The following is a 17,974-nucleotide window of genomic DNA, read 5'->3' on the forward strand; positions in this document are numbered from 1 at the left end:
GAAGCTGGGTGTTAGAAAGAGTACTGATTATATTATTACTTGTATATATAACCAACATCCTTGATGACAAATTTTTTTAAGAAACCAAGTATTTTTGACCTAAGTCTTGCTACAACTTGATGTAAATATCACAGAAAATCTAAGTACAGTATATACTAAAGGTTAATTTCCTCATCATAAAGGTTTTTGCATAAATGTCTAGAACCAGGAGAATTAGTAGTTAAGTATACAGGCATACAGAAATAGCAAGGACTCCAGTATTTAAATGCATATACTAGGCAACTATCCCAAAGAGTAATAGAGGCAAGACCTACCCCTCAAACAGGGTATTTTTTATTACCTATAGTCTGCAATGATTACTTTTACCACTAGATGGAACTCTACATGTAAGGTGATATGCTTAGTGAAAGGACTGGAAACAAAATTCACAGCTGAAAAATCAATTACATAAAAATGAAATGCAGGTGCTTTTGAGGCATGTTGAACCCATGAATCTGCAAAATTCAAGGCAGTGGGAGAAAAAAACAAAACCTGTATCCTGCAGATGTATCTTTTGGCTGACTACTACCAAAACTCCATACCCACAAAACTAAATGTTTCCTCCCTAGTGAATTGCTTAACTTGATTTGTTCTCCAAGAACCACAATCTTGGCAACATCTATCAAAATATGAGCTATATTTAAAGTTGTCTAAACCTGACTTACCACCCTGAGAGAAGTATGCACTCTCTTACTACTTTTTCAATCTCTGGCTCTGAAACATGGCTTTAAATGTGTCACTTTATTGGAAAGCTGTTAGATATGAATACAAGTATTAAAGAAGAGGCTATTATTCTTCCCTTTTTCTACATGCCAAAGTTAAACTGGTATTATGAAAGTTGTACATAAAAAGAAAGGATAAAAGTAGGTCCCGTGTGTCCAAGCTGGCAGGGTTTTTATAACAGAAACAGTTTAAAGTTGATAAGTAGTACCACAGTTTTTCAGGAAATAATATACAATTTCTTAAACAAAAATTTTGAAACACTTACATCCCAAGATCTGCCCTTAAGAGTAGCTGTCCAAGGTTTTGTAATATGGACCTCTTATCACTAATTTAGACTCCAATCATCTACAAAAATATATTTGGGGCTTCCCTGGCAGCACAGTGGTTAAGAATCTGCCTGCCAATGCAGGGGACATGGGTTCGAGCCCTGGCTCAGGAAGATCCCACATGCCGAGGAGCAAGTAAGCCCGTGCACCACAACTCCTGAGCCTGCACTCTAGAGCCCACGAGCCACAACTACTGAGCCTGCGCGCCTAGAGCCCGTGCTCCGCAATGAGAAGCCATGATAATGAGGAGCCCCAGGCACTGCAACAAAGAGTAGCCCCTGCTCCCCGCAACTAGAGAAAGCCCGCGCACAGCAACGAAGACCCAACACAGACAAAAATAAAAACAAATAAATAAATTTAAAATATATATATATATATTTGGCCCCTATATTTATTTGATCCCAACTTGAACTAATTTCAGACTACTAGAGCAACTTGATCTGAATTAAAGTGGCAGATGAAGGAATTCCTGATTGCTTACCCTCTTAACCTAAACATTCTGGAAATGTGATCAAGATTTTGCCCTATGAAATGACGATGAAAACTTCTCAGTCAAGAAGGCTAATTATTCTTCCTACGAGCACCAATAACACAAGTTTATTAACATATATTTAACTTGTCAATTTTTATCCCTTTGGGTGTCACAAGAATTAATATTAATTCTGTTGCTGCCACCTCCCTTACTTTTTCTCCCCCTTTCTTTGGAAGAAAGTTTACTTGTATTAGAAAAGTAACAGCAAAATTCCCTATTCATTTGGAGAAAGTTCTATAGGAATCTTCACTGACAGCACAGTGTCTCTCGTATCATTATCTTAAAGCTGTTTACCCCTCAAAAAAGTATAGTCAAAGCTTCAGGAGACTATCTTTTCCTACAGACTTTAAATGCCATGAGCCTCAAGCAATTAAAACCAAAGTATTTCTACCTAGGGTCAGATTAGGTTCCAAAAGACTACTTCTAAATCCACTTGTTCCAAAGTCCAGAGTGATATTAATACTATCCAAGAGACAGCTAATGCTTTTGCTCTGGCATATGACTTGTTCATATCTATATAACTTCACATATTGAAATTTTTTAAGAGCTTTAATCTCTTAGTCAGTATTCTACGAAACTAATCGTAAGTCTCTTCATCAACCATCATAAGAAGGTGAATTGCTTTTCTGAGGCACATGTTAGCCAAACAAGAAATCAAAGCCACTCATATGTCATTTAAATTCAAACTAACCGTGATCTACTGAGTGCTTTATAATTTTAAGAAATTGTAAGGTACAGGAACAAGAAACTAAACTAAGTCTCTGGCATCCAGAAGCTTAAAATTCACTAAACACTACAAGATACTATGTTTTTTCCACTATGTCTGTTTTCAAAAATACAAGTGGTCAATTACAGGTGCAATTAGCACATGGGCACCCAGAAGACCCCATGAGATGACTTTAAAAATTGGGTTGCGGGGCTTCCCTGGTGGCGCAGTGGTTGAGAGTCTGCCTGCCGATGCAGGGGACACGGGTTCATGCCCCAGTCTGGGAAGATCCCACATGCTGCGGAGCGGCTAGGCCCGTGAGCCATGGCTGCTGAGCCTGCGCGTCCGGAGCCTGTGCTCTGCAACAGGAAGAGGCCACAACAGTGAGAGGCCCGCGTACCGCAAAAAAAAAAAAAAACATTGGGTTGTGAACAATTTTTCTTTTATTGCATTTGCACCTAAATGTTAGTCTTTTAAGTGTCATTATTTTAAAGAGATCTTGGGCATTTTGCTAAAACTCCTTTGAAACTGGAAGCAAGTATGAGACTTTTTTCACTGTAGTAAATCTTAAGCAACCACCACTTTGGGGAAACACAATACAATACGCTTTCCCACTCAGCACTGTGAGTGACACCAACTGTTGAGATGATGAGATATTGAAAAGACAGATTCTAATATATGAGATTTTACGGTACATGAAGTATATTAATACTTTTGAAATGAAATTTTTACAATTTAAATATTCAAATTTCTTTTCAACACTTTTATTTCTTAACACCTAAAAAGAATCTATTGTGTCAGCTAAAATATTTATGCTTTAATAAATTTAGGCTTTATCCTCTGTACAATCTTTTTTTTTTTTTTGCTGAGTGCAGGCTTTCACTAGTTGTGGTGCGCAGGCCTCTCATTGCGGTGGCTTCCCTTGTTGCAGAGCACAGGCTCTAGGTGCACAGGCTTCAGTAGTTGTGGCTTGCGGGTTCCAAAGCGCAGGCTCAGTAGTTGTGGTGCACGGGCTTAGTTGCTCCACAGCATTGGGATCTTCCTGGACCAGGGATTGAACCCATGTCCCCTGCATTGGCAGGCAGATTCCTAACCACTGCACCACCAGGGAAGCCCCTCTGTACAATCTTTTTTTTTTTTAATTTATTTATTTTTGTCTGTGTTGGGTCTTTGTTGCTGTGTGCGGTCTTTCTCTAGTTGCAGCGAGTGGGGGCTACTCTTCGTTGCAGTGCGCGGGCTTCTCATTGCAGTGGCTTCTCTTGTTGCAGAGCACAGGCTCTAGGCACGTGGACTTCAGTAGTTGTGGCACACGGGCTCAGTAGTTGTGGCTCACGGGTTCCAGAACGCAGGCTCAGTAGTTGTGGCACACGGGCTTAGTTGCTCTGCAGCATGTGGGATCTTCCCGGACCAGGGCTCGAACTCATGTGCCCTGCATTGGCAGGTGGATTCTTAACCACTGCGCCACCAGGGAAGCCCCCCTCTGTACAATCTTAATATACATACCCTGGGTTCAAATTTTCAATGAAAGTTTAACACAATGACATAACTGTATGTTTCACATTGGTGTACTTATTTTTAATATTTAAAAGCCATGTTTATTCGATGAAAAACACGGATTGAAAGATGATTGATCTCTTGCTTAGGGTCATCCTAACAAATGAAGCAGATTGAACGGCAGATCTAATTAAGGAGAGCTTGGTCCCAAGGACAGCAGCCACAAAATGACGTGACCAAAAGAAAAAAATAATGTAGACCTTGTTACTTGAGTGAAGAAACTATTAGTGCAAGCAATGCAGGGACTGTAGGGATTCCAAAATTCAGAAAACTTAAAAATGCTAAATAGACTTAAAAATACAAAAGCTAGCCACATTTCAAAGGGCTTATTATAGTGCATGTAGTGTTCTCTGATTAAAGTTTGACTTTCTTAGAGAGCAGAAAGTATTTGATGATAACATCAAGAATGTTACTAGGGCTTCCCTGGTGGTGCAGTGGTTGAGAGTCCGCCTGCTGATGCAGGGGACACGGTTCGTGCCCCGGTCCGGGAAGATCCCACATGCTGCAAAGCGGCTAGGCCCGTGAGCCATGGCCGCTGAGCCTGCACATCCAGAGCCTGTGCTCCGCAATGGGGGAGGCCACAGCAGTGAGAGGCCCGCGTACCACAAAAAAAAAAAAAAAAAAAAGAATGTTACTAAATGATATTCCTGTACACTTTCTTGGTTTCTCATCTTCCCCTATTTGTTAGTTTCCTGTTATTTGGTGAGTTTTTCTTTGGTGTCATTGTTTTTACTTACTTGGTTTTATCCTTGTAATTGTGTTCAGCATAAAAATAAAACAAGTGGGACTTCCCTGGTGGCACAGTGGTTGGGAATCCACCTACCAATTCAGGGGACATGGGTTCGGGCCTTGGGCCAGGAAGATCCCACATGCCGCGGAGCAGCTACGCCCGTGCGCCACAGCTACTAAGTCTGTGCTCTGGAGCCCATGAGACACAACTGCTGAAGCCCACGTGCCGCAACCACTGAAGCCCAGGTGCCTAGAGCCCGTGCTCCACAGCAAGGGAAGCCATTGCAATGAGAAGCCTGCGCACCGCAACAAAGAGTGGCCCCCCGCTCGCCGCAACTAGAGAAAGCCTGCGCGCAGCAACGAAGACCCAAAGCAGCCAAAAACAAATAAATAAATTTAAAAAAATAAAAAATAATAAAACAAGTGAAGACCTTCATTATGTAATCCCAATGTCATTCTTTAGTTACAATTCCTAAATTAATGAGGTTCCCCCCTCCCCAAAGGTACAATTAAAACACATGTAGCAATTGTAGCTGTCATAGGGCATGCAATTACAAATTTAATATTAAGAACCACGTGATTTCTATATTTCATTCATGAATTTTTTTTCTCTTTTCATTGATACTGATAGAACCCAACTGAGACATCTTTATCTCTAAACGGATAACATTATTTTAAAGCATGTCAAATAATGTTTTACTTCTTTATTGTAACACATTTCAGAAACTTGGACAAAGATCAACCAAATCATTTTAATTTTCTATGGTGAAAAATGAATGGAGCAAAAAAAGAAAATTAGGATCATATAATCAGGAACATTTTTGAAATAGATGTAGCTTTACATGGTATGTTGGACAATATTTTCTGTTGAAGTAGGGAAAGTTTATCTGTTATAGCTTGGCTCAGATCATTATCATACTTTGTAATCTTACTGAGTCCCAAGAAATTTGTTTTATGCTATGTAATATACCCTGGTCAGTAAGCAAAAGAAATAAGGCCCAAACTTAATTAAACTTATATGCCTAATCTATATACCTTTAAAGGAAGCATCTCATTTTCATACTTTTGAGTATACACAATATTTTAATTACATATTAATTTTTCTAAAACTTAAGGGTTAATAAATACTACAGCATAATAAAACTCAGCTGGCAGGAAACTGAATTTTTCTGTGATTCTAACTGTTTCATTCTTGCAATAACAAAAAACTGGTGTCTAGCTCTCAGGTAATAGTTCAGCTTGACAAATCATCTGTATTTAATTTCATAACTGATATTGTTATTTATGTTTTCATCTGATTATCTTAAAAGCTATGGCTTTATACAGCGTTACAGTTTGATACTAACACATTTCCCATTATAAATGTACTGTCATTAACGCACTCCATATTTAAATAATTATTTATAAGGTAAATCACAAAACTTGTAAGCTTCTGACAAACTCACTCTTTTTTTACCCATCACTATAGTTTTATACTTAACTACAGAAAAGAACAATGGTTTTCCTACAAGATTTTAAGTAGTGGCTAAAGACTGTAACACAAAAGATGATACAAGATCATTAACTGCCACATGCATGGTACAGTCAATGAAAGCTCTAAGAGTTCAGAGTTAGGAGAGAATTTTTCACCCTTATACAAGAGTTGAAATTTGAGGTACGTCTTAAAGATGAGAAGGGTTTGACAGTGGAGGAAAAAAAAAAAAGATAGGTAGTACTTAATTAAAGGGCTTTTTTGTTTGGTTTTTTATTTGGTAGGTTTTTAGGAAACATAAAATGCTTTCTCCACACATTAGTGGCAAGCCCTTTTCAAAACGAAACTTGAAGCAAAGGAGGGTGCACAGGGGAGTTATGAAGATGGGTGTAGTGGACAACTGCCGTTTGAGCTTCCCACATCTGTTTTCCCGTTTCCCCTTGAGCAACAACCTCTTCCGATCCTTTAATTTATGTAGTTTGGTGGGCTGACCCTACTCCCTGGCCACCAGTGTGAGCATATGACCCAAGCTCACCTCATCGGAACATTTTATCCTCCTCACTGATTCAGACAAAGGCCCGCAAGTCAAACCAGGACAAAAAGACTCAATTCCAAGACTCTTGCTAGATGCTAAGATTGCTAACCAGATGGAAGATTGAAGCTGTTGGTGGTCCATTTCTGCCACCTTTTTGTGAAGAACCTGCCCTTTTATAAAGCAAATACAGAGATCAGATCTAAGAGAGTAAAAAGCAGATGCCTGGGACATTGAGATTTGAGATCTTCAATACAGATTGAGCTGTGCTTGATCTACGCCCTGGACTTTTGTTTCCTGAGCTAAGCAGTGTCTCTTTGTGCTTAAGCTAGTCTGTTTCTGTCACGTATGCCTGAAAGAGCCCTAACACACAGAGATGTGTAAGAGTGTCTGCCCACAGTACGAGCCCTCCTTTCCGTGCCTCCACCTCCTGAGGACAGAGCGGGCTTCTTGAGTACTCTGCCTCCCTCCTCCTCCTCTGGAGCCTCAGTTCTCCAAGATCAGTCTTGCAGGCTTCATCACCGCTGCCTCCAAAGCCTGCCCCTGCGGCCGTGGCTGGCAGCCTCTACTATTAAGTCACCCTCTCTTCTTCATATTTTCCTTTTTTAATTTTTGTCTTTTCCCTTGCACTTCTCCCTTCCACACCATTTTTCCAATGCTTCCTAGTTTTTCACAAGCCAGTCCTGTTTTTTTGTACAAATTGGAACTTTTCAGCCAAATCACAGCACATAGCATGCAGCCTTTGGTTCTTCAACTGAACTCATTTCAGCTATTTTCACTGTTCCACGTTACTCAGATTCTTTAAAAAAAAAAACCAAAAAAAACATAAAACTTCCAAACTTAATGCTGTTATGCCAAATTTAGAGCTAAATTCTGGAAAAGAGGGTATTACTCCAACTGATAATTACAACTGGAAGCTACTCTGGTGCAAAAGATCCATGTGCAATACCCAATCCTAGAACTAGACCAAAAAAACATTACTGTACGTTAGACCTTGGCAGAAATGTAGTAACTCTTTTAAAATTATATATATTTCCCATCATTACAAACACAAATTTCTAAAACCTCATATAACTACATGCCAGTAACCCCAAGTAAAAAGATATGAAAAGTTAAAGTAGCTTGCTCAAAGGCACGTACTGCTTTAACTGAGGGAAAAGTATCAATAAACAACGTACCTGCTGGAATCTTTGCATGTTTGAAATTACAAAGACCAATAAGGTAATACTATATATCTTAGACATCAGCCTCGCTCAAAAAAATAAAATCAGATAAATTATACTTAACCTAATAACTATTGTTTAACAGTCTTGCTTCAGGCTCTTTATTCCAGAAAACTGTCATTCCATTTGGAATGCATATAGACCTTTACAAGATTACACACATAAGTTTGTCCGAGCAAATTTAAGCACCAATCACCTTCTTGTCCTCTGACTTGTTTCTGTCCCTCCTCATTCATTCAGATCCTACACACACCTCATACTTTTCTATAGAATAGACTTACGTAGTGTTGAAGCAAAGGGAAGCTAGGAACTTGGAGATAAGATGATTCTCCATGTGCCAGTTATCAATTTATTGCCTCTCACCCATCATTGCCTACTCTGCAAAAATGGAGCCAGAGACTTTTAAGTTTTCCTTTTCCAGCTGGCACAACGTTAAGCATTATGAATAAAGAACACTGCAGAGACAGTGTAGGAGGCAGGGCCTTTCCCTTTCCGGTTCCAGGCTGCTCGTCTAGGCAAGCTCCTGCAGCACGCACAGCTTCTCCACTGATAGACTCCAGTTTACAGCAGCCAGCAGCACCCACAAGCCAGTTACTTCCCCGCATGACACCTCCCTATTAACAGCTTTCCCCAGTGTCCTAAAGTGTTCTGGCAGGTTCCATAAGGTGAATTTCCAACAACTTCCACCACAGCAACTTCTCTGCCATTCTGTGAGCCACAGCCATGCCTTCTCCAATAAGGTGGGATCTCTGCCCTAGGGTGCCTCTTCTTAGTACATTCTATCTCAGCCCTGTGGATAACAGTGGATTCTTTTCTTTTTTTCAGCTTTATCAAGCTATAATTGGCAGACAAAGTTATAAGATATTTAAAGTGTACAACATGACGACTTGGTATACACAGCTGATTCTGATTTCTCCCATTTGTATATTGTTTAGAGAGCTCTTTACTTCTTATTAGCCAATCCCTTGTTACTCCAATCCCGTTATAATCAATAATTCTTTATACTAAACTTTCTTTATTCAAATTACTGTATAGTTTCTGTGTCCTAGCTGAACCCTGACTGATATAGCAGGTAAAAACTAGCAAAACATCAGCACAAAATAGATGGGCTCTGGCATTTCTAGAAACAGCCCATTCTAAAAGATGTTTAATAAAACGTAATTAAAAGGGTTCACTCCAGGTAGCCAGACAGTATCTTCAGGAAGAAAGTACTGATAAGTGCTGATTTGAAAAAAAAAAAAAGGGAGGGACTTCCCTGATGGCTCAGTGGTTAAGAATCCACCTGCCAATGCAGGGGACACGGGTAAGAGTACTAGTCTGGGAAAATCCCACATGCCACGAAGCAACGAAGCCCATGCGCCACAACTACTGAGCCTGCACCCTAGAGCCCGTGCGCCACAACTACTGAAGCTCATGCACCACAACTACTGAGCCCACGTGCCACAACTACTGTGCACCTAGACCCCGTGCTCCACAACAAGAGAAGCCACTGCAATGAGAAGCCCGTGCACCACAATGAAGCGTAGCCCCCGCTCACTGCAACTAGAGAAAGCCCATGCACAGCAACGAAGACCAATGCAGCCAAAAATAAAATTTAAAAAAAAAGGAGAAAGCAATAATCTAATCAATCAGCTGTAATGTGTCTCTTTCAAGGATGAAATGGGAAAACCTGACATACATATCAGGTATATTCTTTTTTTTTTTATTGAAGTATACTTGATTTACAATGTTTCAGGTGTACAGCAAAGTGATTTAGCCATATATATACATGTATATGTATATATACTCTTTTTCAGATTCTTTTCCATTATAGGTTATTAGAAGATATTGAAGATAGTTCCCTGTGCTATACAGTAGGTCCTTGTTGGTTATCTATTTTATATATAGTAGTGTGTATCTGTTAATCCCGAAATTCCTAATTTATCCCTCTCCCCCATCCTTGCCTTTCCCCTTTGGTAACCATAAGTTTGTTTTCTATGTCTATAAGTCTATTTCTGTTTTGTAAATAAGTTCATTTATATTCTTCATGCAAATTACCTAAATTGCCTTTATCGAATGGCTTGTAAGCCTGAATAGAGTCAGTCCCCAAACCCATCTAACGGATAAAATAGTTTCTGGACTTGCAATAACAAAAAAGACTGCCACTCTCTGAGGACTTCCACACAACCACCCAGCAACCTCCCTCTTTTGCACTGTTTAATCTCACAAACTCTACAGCTAAAGGTTAGAGGCAAAGAAAGGTAGGCCACTGACCAGTTTATACAGATTAACTTTAAAATTCTATTTTCTTCTTCCCCCCTCCTTCTACCAAGACTGGCCTTGTCTATAAATATAATGGTCAAACTCTCTAAGCCAGATAACTGATAAAAATGTAAAATAAAAAGATTCAGATTCAAGAAAGACCCCTGAAGAATCTATTCCTCATTACCATTCATAGAATTTCACAGTACAAATAAAACACTGGATTCAGGGAGTTCCCTGGTGGTCCAGTGGTTAGTTAGGACTTGGCACTCTCACGGCCATGGTGCCAGGTTCAATCCCTGGTCAAGGAACTAAGATCCTGCAAGCCTCCAGGGTCGGCCAAAAAAAACCACAACAAATTGGATTCAGACATTTAAACCATGTTTTCCGCTTGTACAAGCGAGAACAGACAATTTTTCCTAAGATCAATAGATTCCATCTACCACTTTTCTCAAAGGACCACACTGCTGTCTTATAAGAGAAAGAACAATATAACAAAAAAGACTTCAGGAAATCTACGGGGTAGGTAAATCAGCAGGATACAGGACACTTTCCCCATCTTCAGGCACCTTCCTTATCCTCCAAAAACATTTCCAAAATGGGATGTAAGTATCCCAAAGTCTGTTCCAAAGCTCCCTAAGTTCCATGGGCAGGCTTGGGCTCCAAAACTTAGACGCTGCCGGCCTATTAACTGTCTCCAGCTTTTCACAAGTGCTATCACTTCCACGGCTTGCTCTGCCTCCCTCCACCCCTATATGTTCCCGTTTGCTTTTTCTGGTTCACAGTGGGTTTCTTTTTTTCCAGTGAATATTGAGGTTAGAAAGCCTGTGACTCTTTGTTATCAATTTCCCCTCTTCATCTAATAATAGTTAGTACTTTCTTTTTATGTCGTTTTTCAACTCAAAAAGTACTGAGCTGTATTTCCCTACTGCCGATTGCATGGGGAGGTGGCTATATTTCTTTTCCTGCTTTAGCTTTTTCTTTTTCTCTCTTTGGCCCTTAAGAGTCTCTATTATTTTTATACCACTACTGGTAGAGTAGACACCTTCTATTTGTGGATTCTCCTTATTATTAGGTGCAGGCTTAAAATAATAATGAAGAAATAGAAATAGAAAGCTAGACAGTTCTGAACAGACGATCATATATTCTCCAACATGCAAATATGTGTTGATCTGTGCAAATCAGACTCTTTCCTCTTCTTTATGGAATACAAGGGGCCACACCACCAACAGAATATTAGAAAGGTTAATATCTGCAGAACATAAAATAATTTGCATGGCATTTATCACCACAAGGTAATATTTTATATCTTAAAAATGACAAAAACTATTATTCATTCATTATTGACCACCTAGACAAAGCTAACTGTTGGGAATTCGTAATAAAAATGTACGTGTCTCGCCCTAAAAAGTTTTAGAAAACTCAACTTCTCTTTTACAATATGAACAGTTTCAGGTTCAGATAAGATTCTGGGAATATCTACTGATCATGTAACTAATACTATAGCCCAAAATTTAAATTCAAACAGCAACTTCCTTTAAAGAAATTCAAACAGTTCCCACTACAGAAAGGTATTTTGTCTTCAGATTTTCATCACAATTCAAGATTTGAGAGCAGGCTGAAGGATGATCTAATCAAATTTATCAACCCCCTCTATGGTTTCTGGGCAAAAAAAAACGATCAACCATTTATAGGCAGCTCCAAGAGGAAAAACCTCTTCCCTATAAAATAGTAAATAACGCATTCAACCACTCCCATCTCTGCTAAGGAGGGATTCCAGTGCCCACTCACAAACCCAGCTTTCCAAGATTTGGAATCTCCTATTCAGTATAAACAGCACCAACAGACACAAAGCCGAAGCACCAGGGCAATGTAAATAAGCTCACTCTACTGAATTCTAATATACATTTACTCAATTAAGACAACTGAGGTCTCAAAGCTGGGGTAAGACCACCTGGAAATTCTTTCTAGGAAAAGCTAAATTTCAGTGTGCCTGCTTAGGAGAAAACACTCTAAAAATAAAGTAATGATTTCCTAAACTGCAGATCCCTCTGATCTGGTCTTTAATTATTCTACTAGGAGAAAGAAAACGTATTACATATGGAGTGGTTATTATCTACTAGGCTCAACGCTAAGAGCTTTAAAAGGATTGTCTGATTTAATTCTGACATTCTCTGGAATAGACATCATTATGTCCATTTACAGATGAAGAAACTGAAGCTGAGAGAAGTTTAAAAATTGGCCCAGGGCTTCCCTGGTGGCGCAGTAGTTGAGAGTCCACCTGCCGATGCAGGGGACACGGGTTCGTGCCCTGGTCCAGGAAGATCCCACATGCCGCAGAGCGGCTGGGCCTGTGAGCCGTGGCCGCTGAGCCTGCGCGTCCGGAGCCTGTGCTCCGCAACGGGAGAGGCCCCAACAGTGAGAGGCCCGCGTACCGGGAAAAAAAAAAAAAAAAATTGGCCCAAGTATTTTATTCTTTTTGGTGCTACTGTAAATATGATTCTTTTCCTAATATACTTTACAGATAGTTCATTCTATCTGTATAGAAACACAACTGATTTTTGTAGGTTGATTTTGTGTCCTGCAATTTAAACTTGTTTATTTCTAACAGTTTTTTTGTTAGTGTCTTACGGGTTTTCTCTATATAAAATCATGTTGGGACTTCCCTGGTGGTCCAGTGGTTAAGAATCCGCCTTCCAATGCAGGGGACGCGGGTTCAATCCCTGGTTGGGGAACTAAGATCCCACATGCTACAGGGCAACTAAGCCCACGTGCGGCAACTACTGAGCCCGCGCGCCACACCTAGAGCACCCGCATGCCGCAATAAAAACAAGAACAAAAGACAAGTGTTGGTGAGGATGGGGAGAAATTGGAACATTTGTACACTGTTGGTAGGAAAGCAAAATAGGGCAGTGGTATAGCAAATAGTATGGAGGTTCCTCAAAAAAATTAAAACTAGAATTACCATATGATCCAGCAATCTCACTTCTGTGTATTTATCCAAAATCGCTGAAATCAAGATCTCAAAGAATTATTAGCACTCTCACGTTCACTGAGGCATGATTAACAACAGCCAAGATGTGGAAACAACCTAAATGTCCATGAACATACAAACAGACAAGCAAAATGTAGTATACACATAGAATGGAATACTACTCGCCTTTAAAAAAGAAAATTCTGCAATATGCGACAACATGGATGAACCCTGAGGACATTATGCTAACTGAAATACGACAGTTGCAGAAAGACAAGTGATTCCACTTATATGAGGTATTCACTTACATGAAGTATCTAAAATAATCAAATTCACAGAACTAAAGAGTGGAATGGGGGTTGCCAGCAGCTGGAAGAGGAGGAATGGGGAGTTACTAATTAACAGGCATAAAGTTCCAGTTAAGCAAAATGAACAAGCTCTTGAAATCTGGTGTACAACACTGTACCTATAGTCAACAGTACTTATTGTACTCTTAAAATTGTACCAACAGGGTAGATCTCATGTTAAGTGTTTTTACTACAATAAAATTTTTTAAATGTTTAACTGGCCCAAGGACTCAAACCCATTTCCAACTGACACTCAAATCTGTGCTCCGACTTAAACAACACAAACTGCCTCGGAAGAGATTAAAAAGTACTGACTGACAGCGTTCTCTCTGCGCTGTTAGACGTTAGGAAATTCGCTTAACAGCTCTGGGCTTGAGTTTCCTCACCATCAACATGAGTCTCAGGGCAAAGGCAGGCAGCGCTGCCACCACCAACTGGTCGGTTTGCAGCCAACGCCGCTGGTAGTCCCCCAACGGGCATCAGCAGGACCAAGCGGGGGCCCAGCTGGAGCCCAGCGTCGCGGCCGGACCACCGCACCTCAGCTCCCGCAGGCGCGAAGATGAGAAACGCCGCGGGAGAAAGGAACAAAGCCCGGCCCCGCTGGGTCACCGTGACCCGAGGGAAGGGCATCAGTACGACCAGCCCACGGCCTCGTTTCCAAGGCAGCTGGACCAAGAGCTTGTCTCACCTCCGGCCAGATTCGCCGGCTGGCACCTCCCCTTCACTCCGCGCCTCAGTCGCCATCTTAGTCAGTAAACTTCTTTCACCACCCCCATCCCCGACCCCGCCCCCCTGCCTTTGGATTGGCTAAGGTGTTTCCCCATCTTTTACACGATTGGATGACTTGACCGGCCCTCCTCAACTTAAACAGCTTCATGATATTATAGGTCTATTCAAATAACTAACCGTCCTTGGTCGCCCCCAGTCTTGGCGGAAAAGAAAGGAGGGGGGAACCCAGCCCCGAGGCCTGCCGGGAGTTGTAGTTTCTCATTTTGATTAACCCTTCGGATTCCACCGACTTTTAGGTTCAAGTCAGAAATACCAAGCCAATGCTCAAACTTTGTCCTGATGTATAAAACTCAGAATTACAGATCTGTTGAACTTGAAAGTGACTTTAAGAGTCACTTTCTAAAATGCAAGATTCGTTTTCTGTCCTGATACAGATTGATATACCCAGAATTGTAGGTACAGAGTGGGAGCCAAGAAGTACCTATTATATTTAGTTCACAGCCTGCTTTCTTTAGACAGCATACCGGGGGGATCACTTCTTCATTCCACCTACTCCCTTCCAGCTTCCCAAAGAACCCACAGAGTTTGCCTCTCTGATCTGAATCATGGAGATAAAACCTGCATAATTTTGTCCCTGGCTGAGCTTTAATCCTCAGTGGGAGAAATAACCATAATTATGCTTGCCCTCCCTGCCTCACGGGCTTCTGGTGAGGATTAACTGAGGCAACAGATGCGAGAACATTGTAAACTTAAAGCATTAATTTTTTCTCTGTATTATTTTTCTCTGCTGGATTTTTCTAGGAATATTTTTCCTGTTGTTCCTTCTGCATCCTTTCACCTGAAGATCTCCCAGCACTCTCCTTCTCTTTTACTAAGCTCTATCCACATATATTTTAGTTTCTCAAAAGCCTTTGCTCTGTTGTTTTTCTGGCTGGCCTGCTTTATTACATTTCACATCTCAGTTTAAAAGTCACTGGTTCAGGGAATTCCCTGGTGGTCCTGTGGTTAGGACTCTGCACATCCACTGCCAGGGCCTGAGTTTGATCCTTGGTAGGGGATCTAAGATCCCGAGAGCCGTGTGGTGCAGCAAAAAATAATAATAATAAATCAAAAAATAAATAAAAGTCACTGGTTCAGATGCCTTCCATGCCCCCCCCGAATAAATCAGTTCCCCTACTAAACTTTCACATAGCACTTGTACTCTTCCTCATAGTTCTTATCACAACTTATATAGTTTGTGTGACCATTTGTTTCACGGGAGTGTTCCCAACTAGACTTCCTGCCACATGTGGGTGGAGGCTACATCTATTTTGCTCCCTGTGGCATGTGGCACATAGTGGCCTTCAAAAAATATTTTTTCAGCAAATGAATAAGTAAATCCTCAGGCTCTATTATCCAAATCAAAAATTGAATCAAGTATTCTAATAGATTATTTCAATTGATGAATTTATAAGTTTGGTAAAAGTGTCTAAATAAAATTGCATTTAGTTTTATGTTTAATAAATTGTCCTTATTGTACAAATGCATGGAAAGAAATGCAAAATTCAACAAATACATATCAGTGAAATTTTTCACTGAACCCCAGACAGCCTTGGAAAATCCAGGTTGCATAACTGCTGTATATACAAAGCAGGGAACCCAAGGCTCAAATTCTGCCCTTTCCCTGAAGTGTGAACAGGTTTCCCTCCCCCCCGCTGGCCCCATGACACCCAGGACATCAATTAATCGACTGACTGAATTAAACTGATGCTTTCACACAGAAGAAATATTCAAAACTTTAAACTATTACCACTACAACTAGGAAGAACACCATATTTCTGGTTCATCTGTTTTGCTGACATTTTTTACACAAAGTCCTTCATGTTTGGGGAACTACACACCGTAGTTAAAGAGCATGGGCTCTGGAGTTAGTGAGCCTAGGCTCGAATCTGGCTCCATCACTTCTAGCTGTGTGACCCCAGACAAGTTACTTAACTTTCTGATTCTATTTCCTTTTCTGTAAAGTGAGGACAATGGTAATTCTCAGAGGCGTATTGTGAAGATTAAGTGAGATAACCTCTGAGGAGCTGCTTCACAGCAGAGTGTCTGGCACACACTAAGTCTAGATAAATGTTCAAGGTGAGATGATGAATATTAAGAATGCTAAACTCCACGGGAATTCCCTGGTGGTCCAGGGGTTAGAACTCCGAGCTTACACTTCAGGGGACACGGGTTCGATCCCTGGTCAGGGAACTAAGATCCTGCATGCTCCGCGGGTGAGGCCCAAAAAAAAGAATGCCAAACTCCCTTCTCAGATAACACTTCTATCTCCATTGCTGTGTGATAAGGACCATACATTACACTTGAGGTTACAGTTTAATCGGTTAGCCTGGAGAGGGGAGTGTCCCTCCTCAAAACCAGCTGTCCTGTTGTGACTTCTGATTACAAGAAAGTATCACTGCTGAGTGCTCTAAAAGTACCCCCCAGCTGACAAGCCTGCACACCCTGTTTCTGCGAGGATGTCACGGCTCCCCTGAGATCATCTTCCTTACCCGGTCTAGTTATTGATTGTTAGAGCGACGATAAGCACAGCTGTACAGCAGGCATTCTTGAAAGTTCAGAAAGTCCTCTTGTTTCCAACAGCCTGGCTGAACAAAAGGTCACAGAAAAGTGGCCCCAGCCCTCAAGGAGTTTACAGTGAACTCAGGGAGACAAAATGGACACACGTAAGTCACATACAACAAAAGACAGTTTAGAATTATGAAAGACTAAATACCAAAGTAGAGAACAGACTCGCAAGAATTCAGAAGTGTGGAGAAGGGAAGAAGGCCAGGGCTCTAAAGGATGGTTGAAGAGCAGAGGCATGGACGTGAGTCTGCCACAAATGTGACTGCAAATCCATCTACCTACCCCAACAGACCTGGAGCTTTGGGCAGATGTGGTATTTGAATCTTCTTTGTGTTTCCAGGCCCTGGCCTCAACGGGGGCGGTGGTGGGGGGAAGGAGGAGGAAATATAGGAGGAAAGCAAAAGAAGGAACAAAATGGAAGAGAAAGAAAAGAAGGATCTGCCCATGACCCCAGCCCCAGCATCATCCTCTCCCCTCCCCACCTCTAACCCCACCCTCCAACAATGCAAGTGACTTGGAGTCCCCAGATGCATCTGTTTGCCACTTTTGTTCTTGCTGTTCCCTCGGCTTGAATTAAAGCAGGACATTTTGATGCCCACACCAAAATATAAAAATATCATATGTACAATAAGCATTTCTGAGCCTTACATTAGTAATGAGCCTAGATAGGGATAGGGTGAGGGTGCTTATTGAACATTAAAAAAAGAAAAATGTCTAAAAAATGCAATGATTTGTTCTCTTGTCAAAAAGGCCAACAGTCCCACCAAAATATCATGTACTCACCTGTAATATCCCTTTCTTTCTTTCCCCCTTTCCTTTGCCAGAAAACTTGTATTTGTTATGATAAAGTCTTTGGAATCATTATTTTAATGTCTTTTTCATCATCTGTTAATATTTAGCTCTTTTCTTTTTATATTGTTTAATTACACAAGAAATACATGAAGACATTTTCCTTGTTAAAAAAAATTCAAATAATACAGGTAAAATCTCCTTTGTTGACCTCCCCCGACATTCTAGTCCCTCCTCTAAGAAACCACTATTTTCTGTTTGTGTCTGTTCAGATCTTTTTCTATACAATACATTTATTCAACAAATATCTATTGAATGCCTACTACGTGCCAGGCACTGTTCTAGGCCTGGAGATACACGCATAACAAAACATCTCTCTCTCATGGTGTCTCATTCTAATGGTCATACGTACATACATAGAGAAATGCATAATTTTAATTTTTAGATAAATG

The 17,974-nt window shown here is 40.7% G+C and overlaps 1 protein-coding gene across 1 annotated transcript in view; it reads right to left on the minus strand.

The window, feature by feature from the left end:
• ARHGAP19 (Rho GTPase activating protein 19) overlaps positions 1–14,183 on the minus strand; it is a 57,956-nt gene extending 43,773 nt beyond the window's left edge. Inside the window, exon 1 of the mRNA XM_022569193.2 lies at positions 14,086–14,183. Within this exon, the coding sequence (XP_022424901.1) occupies positions 14,086–14,141 (56 nt within the window). The 5' untranslated portion in view covers positions 14,142–14,183. The remainder of the gene's footprint in view (positions 1–14,085) is intronic.
• Between the last annotated feature and the right edge of the window lie 3,791 nt (positions 14,184–17,974).

The sequence above is a fragment of the Delphinapterus leucas genome, chromosome 16 (genome assembly GCF_059928025.1).
Source record: "Delphinapterus leucas isolate spDelLeu-1000000601 "Yukka" chromosome 16, BTC_Dleu_Yukka2, whole genome shotgun sequence".
NCBI lineage: Eukaryota > Metazoa > Chordata > Mammalia > Artiodactyla > Monodontidae > Delphinapterus > Delphinapterus leucas.